The sequence below is a fragment of the Triturus cristatus genome, chromosome 3_1, assembly GCF_964204655.1.
Source record: "Triturus cristatus chromosome 3_1, aTriCri1.1, whole genome shotgun sequence".
Classification (NCBI taxonomy): domain Eukaryota; kingdom Metazoa; phylum Chordata; class Amphibia; order Caudata; family Salamandridae; genus Triturus; species Triturus cristatus.
In genome coordinates, this window is record NC_140583.1 from 114,126,211 (window position 1) to 114,149,160 (window position 22,950).

General features: G+C 42.2%; 1 protein-coding gene across 4 annotated transcripts in view; it reads left to right on the forward strand.

Annotated features, from left to right (window-relative positions):
• CAPRIN1 (cell cycle associated protein 1) overlaps window positions 1-19,744 on the forward strand; it is a 545,714-nt gene extending 525,970 nt beyond the window's left edge. For all 4 annotated transcript variants that reach the window (XM_085643522.1, XM_085643525.1, XM_085643523.1 and 1 more), the window contains exon 18: window positions 18,660-19,744. In XM_085643522.1, the coding sequence (XP_085499648.1) occupies window positions 18,660-18,724 (65 nt within the window). In that variant the 3' untranslated portion in view covers window positions 18,725-19,744. The remainder of the gene's footprint in view (window positions 1-18,659) is intronic.
• Window positions 19,745-22,950: the final 3,206 nt, after the last annotated feature.

The window sequence follows — 22,950 nt, forward strand, 5'->3', positions numbered from 1 at the left end:
GGAGAAAATTCCTCAGAGCTCTAATCAGAGAAAAACAGTTCCCTACCACCTTGTTTACATGCGTTTCCAAAGTCAAAGTAGCATCGAGCATAACTCCCAAATTGCGTACAACTTTGACCGGAGCCACAGTAGGCGTGGATGGAGGGGGGCAAAAATGTCCAGGAAATGGAGGGGGAACTCTCCCTGTAGTACAGTATAGAACTTAAGTCTTATCTGAGTTAAACTGAAGTGAGTTAGCTCTTCGCCAACATGCAGTATCTTGCATGCAATCATGGAAAGCTGTCAAAGGAATTGACTGATTTCCCTCTAGGGAAAAAAAGATTTGGGTGTCATTGGCGTAGTTCACCAATTTCACTCCATGAGCCTTTATAATTTCAATCAGGGGTTGCATATAGACATTAAAAAGAATAGGGCTTATTGCCGATCCCTGTGGGACGCCATGGTGAATATTGGAGAACTTAGATTGATATGGCGGGAGAGAGACCGCCTGACACCTATCAGAAAGATAGGAACGGAACCACTCTAGAGCCATCCCTGACACCCCAACTTCTTCCAGCCTGGTCAGCAAAATATCATGGTTGACCGTATCGAAAGCGGCGGACAGGTCAAGCAAAACGAGAATACCCGATTGCCCCCTGTCCGCCCGCAATCGAAGATCATCTAATACGGTCCCCAGAGCAGTCTCAGTTCCATGGCCAGGTCGGAAACCAAACTGAACATTATCCAGCCTGAGGTTGAATTCCAGGAACTGAGACAGACTTCCGCTGACCAGTCGTTCAATGATTTTAATCAAGTATGAAAGAATAGAGATTGGTCTGTAGTTGGCGGCGCAGGTCGGGTCCAGAGTCGTTTTTTTCTAAAGTGGGGTATCCACTGCACTGGAACTAATCCAGAGGCTAAAGAACTGTCTGACGCTAAATGGGGAAAAGTTCAGAACCTAGCTCCATCCAGATTTTATGTGGAAGAGGATCCAAAGGGGATCCTGAAGACACACTTGCAGCAGTTCTATTAAAAGTCTCCTCCGAGAATGCCTCATAGTGGTTCAAAACAGATGTTAGGCCTATCTCTGTCCTTTTTCCCTGTCCCGGCTCCCTCGATTCATTACTTTTCACAATAGATCCATCTTTCATAGGAGGATCATTCGTCTTTAGTCCATCAATGATATTGCTTATTTTATCCATGAAAAAAGTTGCTAGGCTATCACATAAGGCCTGAGTTGGCATAATTTTGGACTGTGTGCACTCAGGGGTGGTCATGTCTTTTACTATTTTAAAAATTGTTCGAGAGTTATGTTTAGAATTTAAAATAGTATTAGCAAAATATTCAGATTTGGCCAGGGCAATTTCCTTCCTATATTCCATAAGTACCGCCTTCCAAGAAGACTTAGCCTCATCCGAATAAGTCTTCCTCCATTTTCTCTCCGCCTGCCGGCAGATCAATTTCAGAGATTTGAGATGGTCATTATACCAGCAGGCAGACGGCCTGCTTATCTTCTTACTGTTTTTTATAGGGGCGATTTGAGCAAGTTGACTCTCAATCTGATCGCAAAAATTCATATAGTTATCTTCCACTGTTCTTTTGTTATTAAAAACGGTCCCAAAAGAAAATACAGAGGAGGAGCTGGTCTTTTTTTTTTTTTTTTTTTTTTTAGGAGTCCCTTCCAATCTCTACTCCTAAACAACCTAGCCTCTCTAGTGGCGGGCCGTACTCCTCTTTGGTCAAGTAACTGAAACTTGACCAAATGATGATCAGACCAGCCAACTGGGAGGATCTCTACTGCTCCTAAGGCCTGTTCCTTAGAGAAGATTAAATCTAATATATTTCCTCCCTTATGGGTAGCCTCACTAATCCACTGGCGCAATTACAGACTCTCACAGGCCTGGATAAGGCCTCCAGAGTTCCATTGCACCATAAATTAAAATCGCCCATTATAAACAGATTAGAATGGGTAAGGGCCATATTGCAGATGACGTCTATTAGTCCCCGCAGCTGAGATAGACTCACCGTTCCTGGCGGTCTATAACAAACAATACCTGCCAGTACACAGCCAGTCGGGAGGAAATCTAGACTGCTGACCTCGGGAAAAACACCGCGAGGTCAGTCCAAAAGTAAAAAATAGTGGTGTGGTCTTTACTTTCAATGATAATTCTAAATACCAAAGTTAAAAACACAATCACCATTTAAAACAATGCAAAGTGTGCAAATCCGCCAGGTATATTCACCCCACCACAAAAACAATCATGTAGCTTTGGCCAATGAGATATCAATCTGGTCCTCACTTATCTGATGTGCACCCTGTTCAACCTGCTTCCCACTGTCCTCTATGGCTCCTTACTATTAAGACTGTTTCTCAACGCTCTGGATTCGGAATGTGAATGAACTAGAGACTCTGTGTCCATCCACTATACACTTCCTACTTCCCGGACAACCTGGTTCTGCAGACTCTGGCATTCTTCCTGCCGAAAGTTGTGACGCTGTTCCAGGGCGGACAAACCATCTCCCTTCTAGAGTTTTATGCTCAGACTCACTCGTCTAAGGACGAGGAGAAACTCCATCACTTGAACCCCATAGTATCTCTATGTTTCAACACAGGTAATACTGTGTGGACAATCATCTCTTTAATGGATTCTCTGCAGCAAAAAAAGGTAAGAGAACCATCTCCCACTGGATCGTACTCTGAATTAAGATCTACTACCAATTGGCTAAAAAGCAGCCTCTAGAAGGGCTGCATGCCCATTTCACCAGGGTCAAAGCTGCCACCCCTGCATTGTCATGCGGAGTGCCTCGCCTAGACATTTGCCAGACGGATTCACGGGCATGCCTCCACGCGTTCATGTAGCACTATTGCCTGGACCGTCAGGTTCACCAACAGGGGCATTTTGAGCTCAGATCATGCAGGACTTTCTGGTTTGAGTCCATTTATAGACTCTCCTCCGGATAGGTAATCTGTGGCTAGAAGTTTCTATCAGCAGCACAAGTTACGGGCCTTTGGACACACTCTTTCTGATAGAGACTATCTAGCTGCAGATTCCTCCCTGTTCTGTCATTAGACTCTTTCCGTTAATAAGAACACAACTCTAGTAATCTGTATACAGTCTACCGATTTGCTTTGAGGCTCCGCGTCTGGGAGTGTGGACAGTGTCGAAAGCAGCTGACAGCGTGTAGGAGTATCACCTATATAGGCCTGCACGTCATTTTTGGAACGGAATGGCGTCGGTGAGGAGTTGCAAGGCCCCACCTTCCGACACGCAGCAGTACTGCTGAAGACCTTATAGATCCATTCTGATACCTGAGGAATATTCAAAAGGTGAGGAATCTGCAGCTAATCTGTACCAGAAAGGACAGTACAGTAGGTTCATTAACTTGTTCTTCTCTGCTGTAATTACAGTACAGGTACCCTATACTAAAGGTGGCAAATGTATTTTGGATTTTGAGAAGGCAATTGAAATTTGTAGGAGAGGAGTAGTCTTACATTAGACTTCAGGTGAGGTACAGTAGCAAACCAACACCAATCTGCTATGCAAAACAATGGGAAAATAGTTATTTTTTGGTTCTCGCTATAGTTGAAAAAGGTAATGAAGTAATCAAGTCGGGAATTCGTGCAACAGCCCTTCAGTTGATCAGTTAACAGAACGCCCACAGAAAGTCAGTCTACCTTATACATCTGAAGCCCCCAAGCTGTTCTACTGAGCCCCCTGCTCTTCAACATCCACATGGCACTTTTCGCTAACATTGTGCAAACCTTCGGAATCAACATCATCTCATATGCCGATTGGACAGAACTTATCTTCCTATCCAAGGACAGCACCAACACCTAAGCACATTCCACTGACTGCATTTCAGAAGTCACCACATGGATGAAATCTAACTGACTCAAACTCAACTCTGACAAGATGGAGGTAGTGTTCTACAGTAAAGATGCAACTCCATGGTCCTCTGTCTGGTGGCCGTCAGAACTTGGTCCCACCCTAAGCCCTTTCAGCCAAGCCAGCAACCAGGAAATCGTGGTCACCAACAATCTATCAGTGGCAAGTCTGACCTCAAGATCCTCAGGTCACTTCCTTTGTACACTTGCTGTACAATCACCCAAGCACTCTTCACCAGCTAGCTAGACTACAGAAATGCCCTTTATGCATGAATACTTACCTAGCTCACCAAGTGCTCCAGACCATACAGAATACATCAGCTACTACTCACACAAATCCTCCCTCCGCTTACCGACACCCCCTGCTAAGAATCCTACACTGGCTCCCCATACACGAATGTGCAGACTGCAAATTACTCACTTGTACTTGCAAAGCCCTATACAATTTAGGCTCTGCTTACCTGAACAACTGCATTAGTTTCCATACCACTTGCTCTCCACTGTTACCCGCATCTAAAGAGTCAGAGCTGCCAGTCACGCTTTCTCATACCTGGCTCGTGAAGACTGCAACATACTTCCCCTTCATATTAGGACCACCAGCTTTGTGCTAAAAAGCAGGAAGAAACGTAAAATGTGTCTCTTCACATTGTACCCAGAAAAGGCGGCAAAGAACCCATTGTTCTCTTTACGCTGTGGCAGCCTCCTAAGTGAGATCTGTGATTTAAAAGTACACATAACTCCATTAAATCCAATAGCTACTGACTGGTCAGAGTGAATTGGAACACAGGATGACTTCAGCATGGTGGGAATCCAGGCTTCCAGGAACAAACCTTTCTTCTGTCATATTTCCAGGCGCTTTAAATGACTCTTGAAAGTGAGGGGAATATTGACAAAAACTGAAGGCAGACATTTGGTGGGGAAAGAAGCTAGTCGGAAGAGCGCTTCTCCATTAATAAGTGTTGAGTTGTAGTCAGAGGTTAGCCATTCTCAGCTCAAAAGCTTTTTAACACCTGACTCCCACAACATTTAGCATTCCATAACCAGAAGACCATTAGCATTTCAATACTTGAAGCAGCATGACCACTATACTCAGAACTCAAGAATACACCACAACAGTATACTCAGACATGACTTACTATATACTTCGCCCAGTATGGAAAAGAGCTGCTATTATACAAGTACAACGATTGTACTTTGAGCTATGCCTCCTGTTTATATAAGCAGATACATTTTTATATGGGGATAACTATATATTACACCACATATATTTGTAAATCAGAACATGTCAACATTGCTGCTCCTATGTACATATAGTTGGATTTATAGAGGGTTATGCCGTCTACCAAAAACTACAATAAATGGCATGTATATAGTTAGGTATGTATAAGTTAATAACAGTTATTTGAAACCATAAAAAATTCACCACAAGATGAGGAAAGAAGTTTGGAGATACGATCAAGACCCTCCTTCATATTTATTTTGACCGAATCCAATATAGAATTAGTAAACCATATACCGAAGTATTTGATTGTAGAGCTATTGCAACGAAATCCTGTCAAGTCAAAATGTTGCTTGAGGCAAAATTTGGTAATGGGAACAATTTCTGTCTTGTAAGAGTTCATTTTATAGCCTGAAATTACAGAAAAATCTGAGAATTCTTGTAATAATGTAGGGATAGAAGATTCTGGGTTTGATATGAAAAGTAACATATCATCTGCATAAGCAGATAGCTTCAAGTGATGATCACCATAAAGAAACCCAGAGATAGAAGTATTATGGCAGATATGAGATACGAAGGATTCAAGAGATAAGATGTATAGAAGAGGAGATAGGGGCAACCTTGCTGGACACTATGTTGAAGTGAAAAAAGTTGTGAAATAAGTCCATTAACTATAACAGAAGCTCTACGTGTTGTGTAAAGTAAAGAGATAAGGGAAATTAATTTAGGACCAAAGCCATGCCAACGAAGTGCTTTGAATAAAAAATACCAGTCTACCATATCGAAAGCTTTCTCCGCATCAATAGACACCGCAGTTAAAGAATGAGAAAGAGTAGAGGCTTTATTTAAAACGTTAAAAAAATAACCAAGAATTATCGGAAGTTAATCTGCCCTTCACAAAACCACACTGCTCCGGACCAATTAAATTTAGTAAAAGAGGTTCAAGACATAATGCCAGTAGTTTAGCGAACATTTGATAGTCTACATTCACAAGGGAAATAGGGTGATAATTCTTGCAAAGCTTAGGATCTCTGCTTATAGTGGTCACTAGGAAAATACCACTCGCCTTGCCGGTAGTGCAAAAGTATAGGAAAACTTAAAACTTTTTTGGGAGCAAAAGATTTGAAAAATGCAAGTAGAATTCTACTGTAAATCCATTAGGACCAGGGGATTTATTTTTCCTTAGGGAACCAGAGATCTCCTGGATCAATAGATCAGAATCCAGGGAAGCGAAATCAAGATCTACAGAAGAAGTTGGGGGAATGTTACTAAGGTAGGTATCCATAAGAGGGACAGATGTGGGGATTTCTGGAGTATATAATTTTTTATAGAAATTCGTAAATTCATCTACAATGTCCTGATCTTTGAAGAGATGCTTTCTATCTGATGATTAGATGGAGTCTATCAATACCCTTTCCTTCATGGATTTGAGATAATTAGCTATCAAAACCTCTGTTTTGTCCACCATAATAACGGGCACTGCTTCGAAGGATTATAAAGGAGGCATTATCAGTAGATAATTTGTTAAAATCTAGCTTTGTGCAGACAAGCTTCTGCAAAGTGGACTCCAATGACGCAGTATAAAATTGGTGTTCTAAGTGTTTAATGATAGCTAACAGGTTTTTATGTTGATTAAGGGACTGTTTCTTTTTCCCGGATACAAAATCAATAATAAAGCCACGAGCTGTGGCCTTAAAAGTATCCCACACTAATCCAGGGGAAGTAGAAGGATTCTCATCTAAAGAAAAGAATTCTTCAGTTTAGTAAATGAAGGAGGAAGGAAAAACTGAATCCTGTAGAAGAAAGTTGTTAAATCTCCAATTAGAAGATTTGGGCTCAGAATTGAGCAGATCAGAATCAACAACTACTGGTGCATGATCTGAAATCACAATGGGTTCAATCGTAGAAGAAATTAAATTTTGGGCCAAGAACTTAGAAAGGAAATTGTAGTCTAATCGGCTCAGGGAACTATGGGAGGGAGAGAAAAAGGAAAATTCTGTTAGATCTGGGTTACATAGTCTCCAGGCATCTACAAGATGTGTCTGTGTGAGGGTATTATGGATTTTTTATGAGTTTTGTGAAGAAGAAAGTGCACTTGGGACTTGCGATCAATAAAGGGGTCCATAACCTGGTTACAATCACCTCCAAGTATAAAAAAAATAATCTTTGTGTTGGAAACCCTTATTTGTAATAGTAGGCCAGAAAATACAATCCGGTTGAGTCGGACCATATACATTAAATTCGGTTAAAGACATATTAATAAGTAGTTTAACCAATAACCATCTACCCTCCGAGTCTACGTCTTGAGAAATAACAGAGCATTTCAATTTTTTATGACCTAAAATAATTACACCATTCTTCGTGTTTGTAGGGGAAACTAGAACTGAACCAACCCAATTTTGTTTAAGCTTGAGAGCCTCATTCTCTATCAAATTAGTTTTTTGTAATAAAACTAAATCTGGATTTTAGGAGGCTAAGTGTGAAATAATTATTTGCCTCTTTAGAGGGTTAATAAAACATTTTAAATTACAGGAAACAACTCTGAATGTAAGAAAATAACACTATACATAAAGCAACATGATCAACAGCAGTAAAGGAATACAAAAAGACTAGTAGAGAAAGGAAGGTTGAGAAGAAGAGATATATTGAAAACATTAAGAAACAAGTCAGAAAAGGAGAGTGGGAAAGAGAGAGAAGGAGAAAAAGACAATGAGAGAGGACAGTACATGTCAAAAGGGAACTGACAACTGCGATACATACCTTTTGAGGAATACAAAAAGAACAATGACTGGCAACAGACACTAAAGACGGCACGGCGAATGGAGGAAAACACACCACATCGGAAAGCCACACAAGCAGAAGACTGAAGTATGAAGTAAATCAGATGGTCCGTAATAATATTAGAAGAAAAATAGATGGTTTACTAAGAGTGATCCATCAGATAACCTGCAAAGGAAGTAAAAGTAATGATTAGTAGAAAATTAGCAATGATTGTCAGATAAAACGTTAAGTAGTAAAGGAATGACCAGCAGTCTCCATGGAAGTTGTATTGTGTGAATGGATGAATTTCCGAAGGTCCGTCGGTTCTTCAAAAGTAAACGTAAGGTTCTAGAAAGTCACATTGAACAAGCAGGGATGGAATAAGCCATAATGTGCACCTAAGGTACGCAGGGCTGGTCGAAGCTCAAGTAATTTATTTTGTTGCATGGCAGTTTCTGTGGAAATGTCCTAGGACAGAAACAATCTAGCTCCAGACCAAGATTGCTGTTTCTTAAGCTTGGCTGCATTTAGAACTTGTAGAAAGTCAGTAAATAAAAAAAAATAAAAATAAAGGATCACACCAGGGGGCTTTAAAGGCATACATAGATGAGGAAGATAGGCATGGTCCCAGCCTGTGCGCCCTTTGGATCATCAAATACGTTGATGCAAGTAGGTCTAGAAGTTTTGGGAGAAATGAAGTGAAGAACACAGGGTCTCCTCCCTTAATGCCCTCAGAAAGACCATATGAATTAAAGTTATTGCGTCTGTTCCTGTTTGCACGGTCCTCAGCAGATTTTCTCAAGAGCAGAACAGCCTTCTCCAAAGATGGAATTCTTGCAGAGACGTCCTGTATATCACCAACATGTTGTTCCACTACGGATATTCTGGAATCAAGAGAAAACTATTTAGTGTCCAGAACCTGTAGACAAGTATTTGTTTCCTCTACAAATGGTCTCAAAGCCCTTATTTCCGCCAAGACACTGTCCGAAGATACAGGTAGGACAGTCTTCAGTGGAGAAGGAGGTTCCTGCTTGAGCCTTTTTTTTTTTTGCAGAAGAAGGCGACTGTAGTTTGGATGTAGCAATGGGTGAAGAAACTACATTAGAAGAGCTAGACTGTGCCATATTAACAGGAATATGCAAGCAATCCACAGGGGGCTCATAGGAAGAAGACTCCGACACAAGTAATCCAGGAGTAAGTCTCTTGTTTGAGTACAGTAGTTTACTTCTGCCCATTTATCAGAAAAAACGCACAAGTCAGACTGAGGGTAAAAAGCCAATAAATTCTATCCAGTAATTACAGTTCCTCCAATAAAGACAATAAATATAGATGAAATAAGTCTTTCAATGCAAATGGAGAAGACCTAAAGTATTGAGAAAAAATCCTAGTCAACCTTGAGATTAAGGATGAATAAATTAAAAAATAAGTACCTGAAGAAGTATCTGATATTGGAGAAAAAAAAAATCAGTCGGCAAGAAATTTAAAATGGCGGCTGGAAACTGACAGTAGAGGTCCCACATCGTCTCACAGAGCCACACGTTCCAACAAAAAATTGAGGGACAGTCCTGGGACCAGCAGGTGTTCTGCAGCAGAAGCATCCAATTTTCATGCTCTAAAGCGGGTGTAAACCGCTGAAAAACAGACCGGCATCTCCGACGCGGCACGGGCGGCCATCTTGAATCCTAAGCACAGATTTTTAGTTTACTGTTTTAAGCCATGCTCGAATTACATCAGCCACGCCCCTTTGGGAGACCCCTCAGTTTTTTCAATCCACTTAAAGCCCTGAGAGTAGGTCTTTTAGTGGCACCTAGGAAAGCAGAACAATCAAAATTATGAACACTCATAAAAACACCAGACGTTCTAGCCCATCTCGGACCGAGAGCATAACCATTCTCTACTACGAGAACACTTACATGGTGTGGTATAATGCCCATAATGTAAGCAAAGCTTTAGGGTCAGTGTTATCATCCGAAAACAGATTCAGGCATCTTTGGTTAAAGCTGGCGCCTCTTCGGCCTCAAGCCTTTTTTATTGTTTTGTTTATAACAGAGGTGTCCAGTGTAGGTCGAGGAGAGACGCATCTATGCAGGTTTTCTGGATATCAACAGATCATTTTACATACAATTATAATCTAAGAGGCTCATGTAAGTACTCCGTGGTCACCCTGAAAATCTGGCTTCGTTTGGGCTCTCTTAACCCTACACTTGACATCCCTGGTTAACAATTGTGTGTCAGGTGAGCAAATGTATGAGACAGGACGTTACAATGCACCTGTTCGCTGTGACCCTTTGTCTTGTTGCGTCGCTGGACCTGACAGGCTGCACAGCTCCTTGGGTTTGAGTCCAGGTGACAGATAATCTACACTACCAATCCCAAAAATAAAAGCACCCAAATCCACAGAATGAACCAGGGTACCCACTCTGCCAAGGTGGTTCTTGTTGAATTTGGAGGCCTAGTTACCCCAAGACTCTAGTGTACGTGCTACCGGGCGTACTTCAGTTGGTGGCATGGAAAAAGACAAACATTGGGAAGAGACCATTTGGAAAGTGTGGGGGGATGGTGGGGGGGTGTTGACGATGTTCCCAGAGATAACACATGCTGATATTGGGCTGGAATCCAAAGTACATTTTGCGTGGTACTACCACTAACATAAAATGTCCTTCCTTTGGTTATCACCAGTTTGGCTCACTTTTTCAGACAGCCTGCATAGAGGTAACTGGTCACCTCTTTCTCCTCCTTAATCATGTATCTGTTGTCTTTAAACAAGAAGGTTCAGCACTAAACAACACATCTTAATAGTTCAGCATCAGTGTTCAAAACTGCTGTCTCTCACACACACCCATCCCAGGTTAGACCCAGCAACAGGTCTTTATCTAGAGTCCTCAGTCGTGCCCGGCTTCAGGGAAAAGTTAACAAGATCTTGGGTTGGTGCACAGAGCTGTGCCGAAGCCCAGATGAAGAGCTTAGGCAATGTTAATTAGCAAACGTTGACCCTGCAGGAGCCGTATGTAATATTCTTCTGCCCTAACCTGGCACTATGGTGCCTGGGACTGGTCTGTAGAAGCAAATCAGACATGGTTTCCAAGCCACAGACCACATACTGCATGAACTAAAACAACAAAAGTCATGTGTGGGTGGCTAGCAAAAGCGTGAGCCACCGGCAACCACCTGGATTGCAGTTCATTCCGACCTAGCTAGAAAGCAACAGCCCATCTGGTCTAGTTGGATTAGTGCCCGGAGCACACAAAGGACAGGAGAAGTAGCCGCCATGAACCCTTGATAAGGGGAGGTAGGAAAGCTGAATGGCTCATTAGAACCACGCCTCCATTCAGATCATCCAATGGCAGCTCTGTTATAAGGGCACCGCCCACCAGTCGCTTTTGTCACGTGGAGAGAAATTCAATGCAGTACATTGTGGCTCTCACGGAGTCTAGTCATTCTCGGCGTGCTGCTGCTGTCTGTGACAGAGGTAATGCGACAAAACGTCTGGGTAAGAATGTACAGGTAATCTCACGTGAGCCGTCTGTGCATGGAAGTAGTATTGTGCTAACATATTCAGCCGCGCACTACCTTGAAGGAGTTATTCAGAGCCCACCTGGAGTCCACCGAAGTCCAGAGAAATAGAGCTCTGAAGTGGTTGGGGGGATCCGTGAATATCAAGAAAGTATCAGGGTAGAATGGCGCGGGGGAGGGCTCCATGCGCTGCATGTTTGACATCATCATTAATGTAAGGGGGAGTGGCGTTCAGTTGTGTTTAGAGAAAAAGAGTGGGGAGTGACCCCCCCCCCCCCCAATTTTTTTTGCATCGTCACAACTCCACGGGACCATATTTTTGACAAGCACCAGGGCTTCCTTATCGGTACCTTGTTCCCTCTGCGTATTGTTCACGATGTAAGGCTAAGAAGGTGCTGTTTCAGGACATTGGCTGTCCCTGCATGGGCCAGAAAAGTCCTGGTTCTCATATCTTCTGTCCTTGGGCAAAAGCAGAATCTTTAAGTACCCAAGGAGAGCGTGTGGTCTTAATGCCTTTATTTATTAAAGATATTTTAAGAGGACTCATCTAGCCACGTGTGCAATGGAGGCGTCTGAAAATAGCTACAGTCGAACTTCTAGCAAGATGTTAAAATTGGGGATGAGTTCGGATAAGAGAGAGTATATTCATACATTAGGTGTGTTGCAAATAACTGCTTCTTTTATCAGGCAGACATATCTGTTTGTGTAGAAAGTTTCTGGTTTGCAGTACATCTTGAAGGCGATGCGGACCTTAAGAAGGAGGCATTAGAGTGAGCCTGTCTTTATTTCTGTTACAAGGCAAAATGCAGAAACAGTAGTGTTTTGTTTTTTTCTTATTTTTAGTTTAAAGAGCTTTATTGCAAATTGTAAACTAAGTAAAACATCATTACAGAATAAATAATTCACAATGAAAAAAAACAGCAGTATTACATTTTAATATTATCAAAATGAGTCCCATAACTGGGAGATAAAACTATACTAAGAGAAAAGAGCTTTTTAAATTTTAATAGGAAAGAGAAGAAGAAAGAAGAGAGAAATCAAAAGAAAAAGAAAGCGGGTAGGAGAGATAGGGAGTAACAAAAAGGAAGAATATCAAAACAATATTTATAACATCTGCAAGAATAAAAAGTAGACAGATGGTAGGGAAAGAAGAAGGTACTTTAAAGGAAAACAGAAACAATCAGGGTACATGCTTGGAAAGATATGCAGTAAAAGGTGACCATTATAAATCCCTTTTTAATTACACAGTACTGTCTTGAAGGCCAATTAATTTGGTTTTGGACAGCCTGGTAAAAGAGACATTGTCTTAATTAACTGAGAAGGGGACAAAAACTTGCACGAGAAGATAGAGTCTGCAGTCTAAGTGACAGATTTTTCTTCTGAGAAAAGATAACACAGTTAACAAGCTTTTAACACTTTCTTTCTTAATCTTTGTCTTGTGTAGTCTTCCCCCTACAAAGAAGGCCTAAGATTTTGACTGAGATTACTAGGGCAGAGGTTCTTAAGCCAGGCTTTTACACCAGCGGAGGGAATGTCCAGACTAAAAGATGGAAAACTCTGTTTTAGTTGGGTCGGGATTAGGGGCGAAAGCCACTATCCGGTGAAAAACTGCAATGAAGGCAGTGATTAATCTCTGGATGTTGCCCAGGAACGACACCGTAGGATGGAGTTGGGGGAGGGGACTCTGCATATTGATGAAAATCAGCCATTTCTCAATATTAGATACTGATGGTGCCATGTAGAGCATGGATAGCGTAGGTGTTAGAAGCCACGAGTTGGGATAATTGAAAGATGTCATTTTCATAAACTAGCATCTTCAAACTGGAAGGAATAGAATCTGATGCCAATGTGAGTTTGTAGCTGGGGAGCATAGGATGTAGTGGACTTTGGTCCACAGTGTGTCCTCCTGTCTCCAGATGTAACATACCAAGAACCAAGGTTTTCTTGAGTCTGGAGAGAGGTGGTCTTTGTCTCGAGCCCAGAACCCTGATTGACTGGCCAATCAATGTGTATGTAGTGGCTGGGAATTAAGGATTTCAGGTAGGACACTACACAGGGTGTAGAAGGTGCGGGTTTAGTGGTCACAATAGCCTAGTGCAGACTTTCAACTCCCAAGACCTCGTCATAGGCCGGCCGCTCCAGTGACAACCCTGCTCTGGAGCACCAGGAAGGCTGGAGCTGGCTTTCCATCAGAGCCGGCTCTAGGGCGGTGCGATTGGTGGCACCGACTTGGGGTGAGGGCGTCATTTTTTGCGAGTTTTTTAACATTTTTAAAACACCTGCGGCCGTGTTCCTGGCATCAATTAAAATATTAAGCTAACTCCAGTGATTAATCGTCTTCCTGGAAAGAGACAGGCGGTTTGTCTAGTGAACGTTTTGACTCATTGTCAAGTAGTGCCCAGGGTTAAAATGCCTGCTGCTAATAACATTACCGTGCAGATCACAATGTGCATATAATGTAAATGGGTCAGTGAATTACTGCTTCTGCAAGAGAGATCCTTTTCTTACTTGTAGTTTATAAGCTCAAATCCTTACATATGACATTTAGCTATTAACTGTCATCAAAGAGCTACATGCAATCTGCATATTTTAGAGCTACATGTTTTTTTTTCCTCAGTCTTTCACTATCCTAATCTTGCCAAAAGGGTTCATTTGGGTAGAAAACAATTATTGAAGAAAGAACCCATGACAATGGTGTTACGTTTTATATCCTGAATTTGTGCTTTTCCAGAATAAGGACTCTTAAACTATTTTGCCTACCAGTATCGTGGACATGTGACCTTGTAGTCCTGTCTGTTGTAACATTTCTTATACACTGATTTACGCTCATATGATTGTCACAGTGCAATGTGTGTGTGATGTAAAGTGCTCTGACACCTAACACTGGTATGAGTGGTGCTATAAAACTAAATGAATCTGAGAGACGGTAGTTATGGAGACTTAGGGGCACTTCTAAAGGGTGCTAGTGAGAAAATCCATGGCAGAGGTGGTCATTGGGTGCGCGGGGGGGGGGCAACAAACATTGTGGCACAGGGCACCACCAGTGCTTTCCAACACAGTAAGGGCACATGGAGGATTCAGGGTGCAGAACCATTGATACTGCTCAGTGTCGTTTGCGCTCTTTCTGCTTTGTAGCTCTTCTTAATATTACATTTTAGATTCATCCCTTTGCTTATATTGATCTGCACCAACTCTGCTCATGATTGAAGACGCTAGAAAGACCACGTCATTGCATTTCATAATCATATGTTGGTTTCTATTGATCTGAAAGTTTTTTTATACTGCTGTATCTTTTTTTTTGCTAAGCGTTGGATAAAGGTGCTGTAATACATACAATCCAGGCTTATATAATAGGGAACAATGTAGGGAGAAGTGGGCCAGGGCCTGACTCTGGCTTACTGCACTGACCATGTTCTGCGAGCCATGGAAGAGGTGCGGGTCGGACTGGGGTATAGGGCAATCCGGCAGTGTCTGAGGGGCTGGTCTGGTAGGTCAGCGTGCCGGATGGTTTTTGGGACCTTTTTCTGTGGTCCGGTTTTCACTTTTGATATTACCACAAACATTTCCTGAAACAACAGAAACACACATACATGTCTTTACAGTTCGAAACTGCCCTATTTACATATTTGGGACCCTTTTTTGCTATCTGATTGGCTAATGGGGGCACTTTTATTTTGGTGCCTGGGTCTATTTTCTGCCTCGGTCTGACCTAGGAGAGGTCTATCACTGAGAGAAACCAAGGGGTAACTTTAAGAAGTCAAAGGCTATCGAGATGCCTGTAACCGAGAGAGGCCAAATTCCAGAGGTGGATCTGTGAACGGAACAGGCCGTCCAGGAGCAGAGACGAGGCTCACCCCTGTGAGAGACAGAGGACATTGTGAGTAACAGAATGCTGTGCCTAGAACTGAGAGGCTGAAGGCAAGGGACAGACCTGGGAGTAAAAAGACAAAGTTGAAGATACGTTTGTAAACACCAGAGGTGGTAGAGCTGATGGAACATTAGGTGAAGAAAGAGTTTAAGTTGTAAAGAAACGTAAAGAAAATACATTAAATAAATCCGTGTTTAGCTTACTATTCAAAAGCACCGAGGAAGAGATCTCAAAAGTTAGGGCTGAGTCCAAATCCCTGATGCTGTTGCTAACACTACTACTACTTACTATAAGGTTCCTACGCGGTACGAGGAACCGACTGGGGTCTCGTAGCCATTATTTGTGGTAGTACCGTCCGCTCTCATAACTGTAGTAACACTGCCGGTAGCATTAGAAGTAAAATAGGCAGCCAATGATGAATATTGTGCCGGGCCTCTGTGTTCCTGTTCTCTCGCAACTGGCTGAGTGACTTTCCATTTACTGTCTCAAACTTTGCCTGGGAGCCTGCCATGGGCTATACCTTGTGGGTTGTCTTCTTTTCATTGACAGAAAATTCCTTTCCAAATCACATGTGGGCATGTGCAGCAAATGTTTGGATTACAGACTTTTAGGAGTCCTGAGAATCATGCAGCAGCATTTTTGGTTTTTTTTTTCCAGGTTTTTATATGAGAAATAGGAATAACACCTATATAAAACTGTCTGGTCTCTAGTTTTCTCCTTGTCCATATGCCAGTTTTTATAACTCTGCTCAAACCTCCTCGCATGAGAGGACCCCTTCCTCCAACCAACAGGCATTAACACCCAAGTCCTGTTCTATTCCTTCTCAGCCCAACTTGCTTGGAAGTCCCACATCTACCTTATTACAGGATTTACAGCACACAGGTATACCTTCTACTGTTCCTGCTTTGTGATTGGAGCACATTGGCTAGTCCACATTACAAGCATGTGCGCTTGCGCTTCCAGGCTGAAACAGTGACGAATGACTATCATTGCAAATATTTTCGTAGGAACAGTTTTAAAGCACACTGTATCAATTTTCATTCTCTCCTACAAAAGTAATGCACGTCATTCATCCATCCATCCATCCATTCCAATGTTGTTTGTGCAGACATTGTGGACGGAAATGTACTTCCAAAAGCGCAGCTTGATCAGTAGCCTTCATCCGAGATTGTGGTGGCCTTTGTGCTACATCAATGCAGTTATTCCAAAGTGAAGGTTCCACTGTACCTTGGTTCCCTGCCCTTACCCTAATGTAAACTGGATTATTCCTACAATGCTAGTGTTTTCATCATCACTGTAGCTATGTGAGGAGCTAGCTTTCTTTCCAGAGTAACAAAATCTCAGTAAAAGTGACTTCACTGTTTCCTTTGCTCCAGCGGAAAAGGGCAAATTTACATATCCTCCCTATGTCACAGACTCGTCACCACACTAGCTCATTCATACATACATTCATTGGTGGGGCCCATAACACCAACAGACATCCGTCTCACTCTAGTCTGCACACAGGAGGAAAAGGAGGGCTGGACAGGTGGGGGGGGGGTTCCTTGTTACCTATCGGGAAAAATCCCTTTACATTATATACATCTGTACCTATAGAATCCTAACTTTAACATCAAGGCACTCCACCACTTGGTCAATGGACCAATTAGTTGAACTGGTTGATGGTGATTTAGAACCAGCTAAAACACATTTAAAACTTCAGAACCTTTCGGTTAACTTTCAATACCTTATTAAAGAATCACAAACTCATTTCTTATTAATCAAAGTTTAGTTTATCTAATTAGTTCATTCTGTGTTGGCATATTCAGAATTACAGTTCAAATCATATTTCTATTGAGCGATTTCCAATCTTTGATCTTTAACATAAATTGACATAACGTTTATATTTACCTCAATTTGAACATTGGCGACCACCTCCAGAAGAACCCATCAACCCACAGTAAAAATCAAATCCCTTCAGATGGAATCGTCCTTTTATAATCAAAGAAAACCCAGGTAAATCCAGGAAATCTCCTTCAGTCCCCACAAATCGGCCAAATGACTGGGCGATCGAACCAACAACCCAGCAAATCACCCACCACACCAACAGCAGCCGACACCCCCTCTTCTAAATCCCTTTCTTTTATACTCTTTTCCTCCTTACTTTTAGGACAAGCGCAACAATTTAGGGGTAGAAAGTGTTCTGATTGGCTAAATCCTCTGAATTTTGTAAGTCTCTTGAATTTTCCCAGGTTTGCCTGTTTCCCATGAGACCTGGCAGAACATTTCTAAATTGTATTCTTTTTGGTAGTTTCACAGGCAAAAGTTCCGAAGTAACAACATACAAGCTTTCTTGTACAGGTCTTTCATTTCATTGTCCCCTCGGTCATTCACACTAGTCCTTATTTTGGCAGTCCTCCATGTTCCTATTCTTGACAAGGAACATCTCGTTTCTTGTCGGAGGTCGCTTAGAGATCTTCAGAGCCATCCGAGTCTGCGCAGTAGACATCGCGCTCACATGACGGTGGCCACTCCATTTTAAGTACTGCGGACTAGTAGGCCCGAATGCCAACTTAAGCAAAACACACATAACAGTAATTAATATATGGAAATGAAGATATGGAAATGAAGATACTTATGTTTAAACCCGCACTAATTCCAACATATATTAGTATTTTCATAGCTTGTAGGAACATTTAAAGCAATAATACTCTTCATTCTGCAGCACTGGAAGCACAAACCATCACAAAAGCAACATGAATCATGCAATTCTCTATTTCAACACATCCTAAAGTTAGTTTGCGTACCACAGTTAATCATTTAATTATTTGCCATGCAATTAGCATTTTAGTCCCATGTGTATCTCGTGTTTATTAAGGTGCAATTGTTGTTTATTTATACTACTTCACACAATTAGTACAAGTTAATATTTAGAATGATTACGTAATTAATATTTCATGCAAAAATAGAGGAGGTATACAGAATGTTGCTTTACCTGCTCCATCACCTTCATTGTTACAAAACAGTAGCACGGACAGTTCATGTTCAGCCAAAGTATCAGAGGAAGACTACCCATGTGCACAAAGAGAAGCTGAAAGATGTCTACTTTCTCTGGTTTGCAATACCTCAGTCCTCTGTCAGTTCAGTTGTACCTGCCTGTTATATCTGATATTACATTTACCTACACATATTTATAAATAGCAATAATACATATGACTTATTTGTAGAAAAAAATAGTAATTCATTTATAAATGTGAAACGTATTTATGAAAATGTTTTGAACTATGCCTACAACTTTAATTGTGTCGGAAGTATCCTTGATGTGCTGCCTGGTTCATTTAGCACACGTGAGACGCATTAAGAATTGTACACAACAAACATTGCCCCCAAAGACAGATGCAGGCTTATTCTTCAATAACAAGAAATTCATCTAAGGCATATGTTTTATTTTGCAGGGCGTGGTGGCCCCCCAAGACCCAACCGAGGGATGCCTCTGATGAGTGCTCAGCAAGTGAACTAAAGACCTCATGGCAATAGATGAAAAGAAAACTTTGGCCAATGTCTACCACAGCAGAAGGACCCTTTGCTTTCCCCATCAGACAGTTTATTATAAAGACTGTTCTCATTGCCCTGATTAAGACTACTTTTGTGAACTGCTTACTGAAACAGAAGGATATGTTGTTTTATTCTGTATGATAAAATCCTCTCCATTCATTCTGAGCCCGAGCTGGGTGGTGTTCATTCTGGTCACCAGGGGTAATCGGAAGCCTCAACAATTGATGTGAAAGGAAGCACTGAAAATGCACTTGGCCTTCAATGCAGAAAGTGTGCCCTGTACTCTCTGTGGGCGCTGATAATTGGCCATCACATGTTTAAAGGGCTTGTGAAATATGGTTGCTGAGTTAGCATTCGAGCCTATTCAACTAGACAACCCCAAGTGTCGCATTTGCACCTTGCAGGAACAGCCTGTGCCCATTTCATAGACCCAGTGACCTTGCCTTTCCCAACGTGTTTATTTCGTTCTTCCATCACCAGTCTAGGCACACGCTTTTGTAATAAAGGCTGATCAATGTAATTGCTGGTTGCTGTTAATATGTGCTTTTTTAGGGAAGCAGAAACACTGCTCTGATTGGGTGCATTCTCTTGGTGATGGATGAATCACGTGGTCATCCGCTTACAAGTACAATGTGAACGTCATCGAGCTGTTTTTGGAGGACTTATAAATCTTTCTAGGACAACTTCTGCAAGGACAGGAAAACCAATATTGACCTTTTTGTTTGTATATTCTGTCACTAAAAACTCACATCCCAGGCTACCCTGTAGTAACGGAAACTGACAGCGCTGAAATCACCTTTCTGTTCACAAGTACCTTTTCTCCACACCTGCCATATTTGTACTAGGATCTAAATGCGTGCAATTCTTTTTATTTCTCCTTGAACAATGATGCCTGACGTCCATGCATCATACAGCCCCTTGTAGAAGAAGTGAATGATGGATCAAAGGGTATAAAAGCCAAATAAAATCCTGTTTATAAAAACGATATCTTGCAGCAGTTATGGTTTGTTGTTGATTGCCGAAGTTGTACATGGGTGGAGGATTGGCTTGTGATGTAACCCTCTGACCTTAACAGAGTTGGAGCACGAGAGCCTTGAGAGAGACCTGAAGCGTGTGCAGAAGACGGACATGCAGACATGGCCCCCAGTACTGTGCTTCCTCTGTTGAATATGAACATGGTGGATCCTTCTTTTTGAAGCCCACCCTGGAGTAGTTGGTGGGAAGGAAGAATCCGTGGGTGGTCAGGGGTATTCACAGCAGTCGACCCAGGACCACTTCCGCTGGGTAACTAACTTACTCCCTATGTGCCTGGAGTCTCTTGAGGGATTAGCATTAAGTAATCAAATCTTCATCAGGAGTAGTAGGATCTACAGTCTCAGCTTCTATAGATAGCCAGACTTAGGAGAGGTATAGTAAATGCAACTTAAAGTCCACTGGGTTTATTTAACTGCAGTCACACCTTCCAAAAAGGAAAATACATTTAGTAACCGGTAACTAGAAAGAACTGCTAAAAATTCAATTACACAGTCAAAGCTAAAAGATATTTGCGCCTTAAAGGATAAGATACGATCCCCAAACATTTTTATAGCGTTATCCCACAAGATTTTAAAATTTGTGGCCCCTGTTATCCTAGCGGGCGAGGTTCATTAGTTGTCGGCTACCTTCACGTCTGGTCTTGCGCTACTACAGTGCTTGTAAACACAGTCTCAGTTTTTGAGACAGAGGTGTCAGACCTATTTATTCAGGGCAGGAGACCCTACGGTATGGCTGGTGTTCTACATGTATAATCTCTAGTTGCAAACGGGAGAGTGCGCTGAAGCCCGAGCTGTTGGGTTTCCAATAACAATTATCCAAAAGTCCCCCAAATACCCTCACGATACCACCTAGAGCAAGGGAAGTAAATGGTGCAGTTTGGGGTGTAAGGAATCTCTTTACCCATTTCCATGTGGATGCTCGGGATCAAGTACCAGTCCGGCCGCAGTTCAGTAGCGGGAGCAGCTGATGTTAAGATTTTTTAATGGGTACAGACAGTGCAGGAAATGAGGGGGATCCCGTTTGCAGCCATTTTGGACCCAGTGAAAAGTGCTGAATTTGTCCTAGTGTAATTTTCCAAAGCCAGGACACAGTTCAGCAGCACCTGCCCCTTGTCTGCTATGTGTTCAGTATGTATTATGATACAAGGACAACCATATATGCTCATAGGAACCTGGGACAGTAATAGCTATGTATACAGAGTCCACAGTGGGTCTCCTTCTATCGCATTGGTCACCTCCCTACAGAAGCCTGTGTGGACCAACAATCATTGTAGTACTTCAACAGTCCAATGGTCGGATCACACTTAGATTGCATATGCAAAAACACTCAGACGGAGAAGGGTTCCGTTGCTGGTATACTACAATATATATATGCCAATGACAGTACCACTTAATACCAAGAAAGAGCAGACGACGCAGTGCTTAAGTAAGAGCATTAATACATACCATATATGCAATAGACACCATGAATCCTCATGGTTCATTACATAGTGTTTCTATCATACATGTGCATACAACGTTGCACAGTGTGGATCACACATAATCTGGGAACCAAGAGAGACATATCTTTTGTCCAGTTTTGTGCCAGTACGGGATCCAAGGACTCCCTGAACTGGCTCAAACTGGAGTATGCTAGGAGAGCACCAACTCTGCCATTCACAGCAGTGTAATGGCGCTGGCACGCGCCCCCCACACCAGCCCAATACACTAAGCACTATCTGGGAGTGGTCACTCCTCCCTGTGACAGGAAACCTATTGTTCTATCCTCCTCTGCTCAAGCTTGGATCAGCAGCAGGAGGGCAGAATTGTGATGTGTCGGCAGAAGCACTAGCTTGCTGTCACACCCTGAAAGGCTGTTACAGGTAGTACAGGGGAGTACCCCAAAGGACCTCCCCCAGTACATGGTATCATACTTCCAACACTGTAATTGGTGTTTGGGTGTGATTCCAGTATGTTTGATATCAAACATGACCGGGTTTGGGGCAGCCACTAGATAGACATCTCGTAATGACTGAAGTCCGCTATATGTATTAAAATGGCTGACACCACTTACAAAGCCTGGAGAATTGAGAACGGGCTTGTAGGTGTGCCCTACTCATGCAGGGGCACCCTCACATGTATAACCAAGCACCCTTCCTTCAGCACTGAGAGGCCTGCCATAGAGGTGTCTTTATAGGTTTTAAGTGAAGTGACCTCAGCAATAAGAAAACTATATCTGCCGTGAGAGGTGCAAGCACCACCTCACTCAGGCTGCAATGGCAGGCCTGTAGTTACAGTTTGAATGGTCCCTCGTGGGTGGCACAATACATGCTGCAGCCCATGAGAGACCCCTGGTGTACCTATGCCCTGGGAACCTTAGTACCATATACTAGAGACTTACAAGAGTGCACCAGTAGCCAATTGTGGATGTACAGAAGTACTTACCATGGTACATTTACAGCAGAAGCACAGTGGCTGGGTTCCTGATTAGCAGGTATCTCATCAGACTAGTCAAAACATTCTGACACCAAGCAAAAAGTGGGGTAACTATAAAAGCAGATCCCACTGTCCTACAATTTTCTATTTAATTGTTCTACAGCGCTACTCATCCCAGTGTTGGGTGTCGGAGTGCTTTACATAACACACAAAATCATACAAGTTTAAATCAATGTACAGGAAAGACAATGAGGGCTATATGGTGTAGCAGGCATATCTCGCCCATACTTGAGGACAGTAAATGTCAAGATGGTCGAGAAAACCACAAAGAAAGGATTTAAAACGTAACACAGTGATTGGGTTTGTCTATACATACAAGATGTTATTACTACCTAAAGGAACCCTTTTTTGTAAATTTAGAATAACAACAGATTGAGAAAAACAATAGGGATCTAACCCCATGATTTGCAGTTTGCATACAGCTCCTTGATGCTGTTTCATAGCTCATAGTGCAATATTAAGACTGCAACTTATGAAGTGGAAGTAACAAAAGCATCTGTCAAAAGTAGTAACCCTTTTACCTATCTTCATAAAATCAAAATCTGTGATCTACATGTTGTACTTTGCAGGCGGCACATTAACCCTATATGCTACTCTAGGAGGCTAGCTTAGTATATGGTGCGCCCTTATTTAAGTGAAGCACCCTGCACTAATCCAGACAACCCTTACAGTGGTTTTAGTG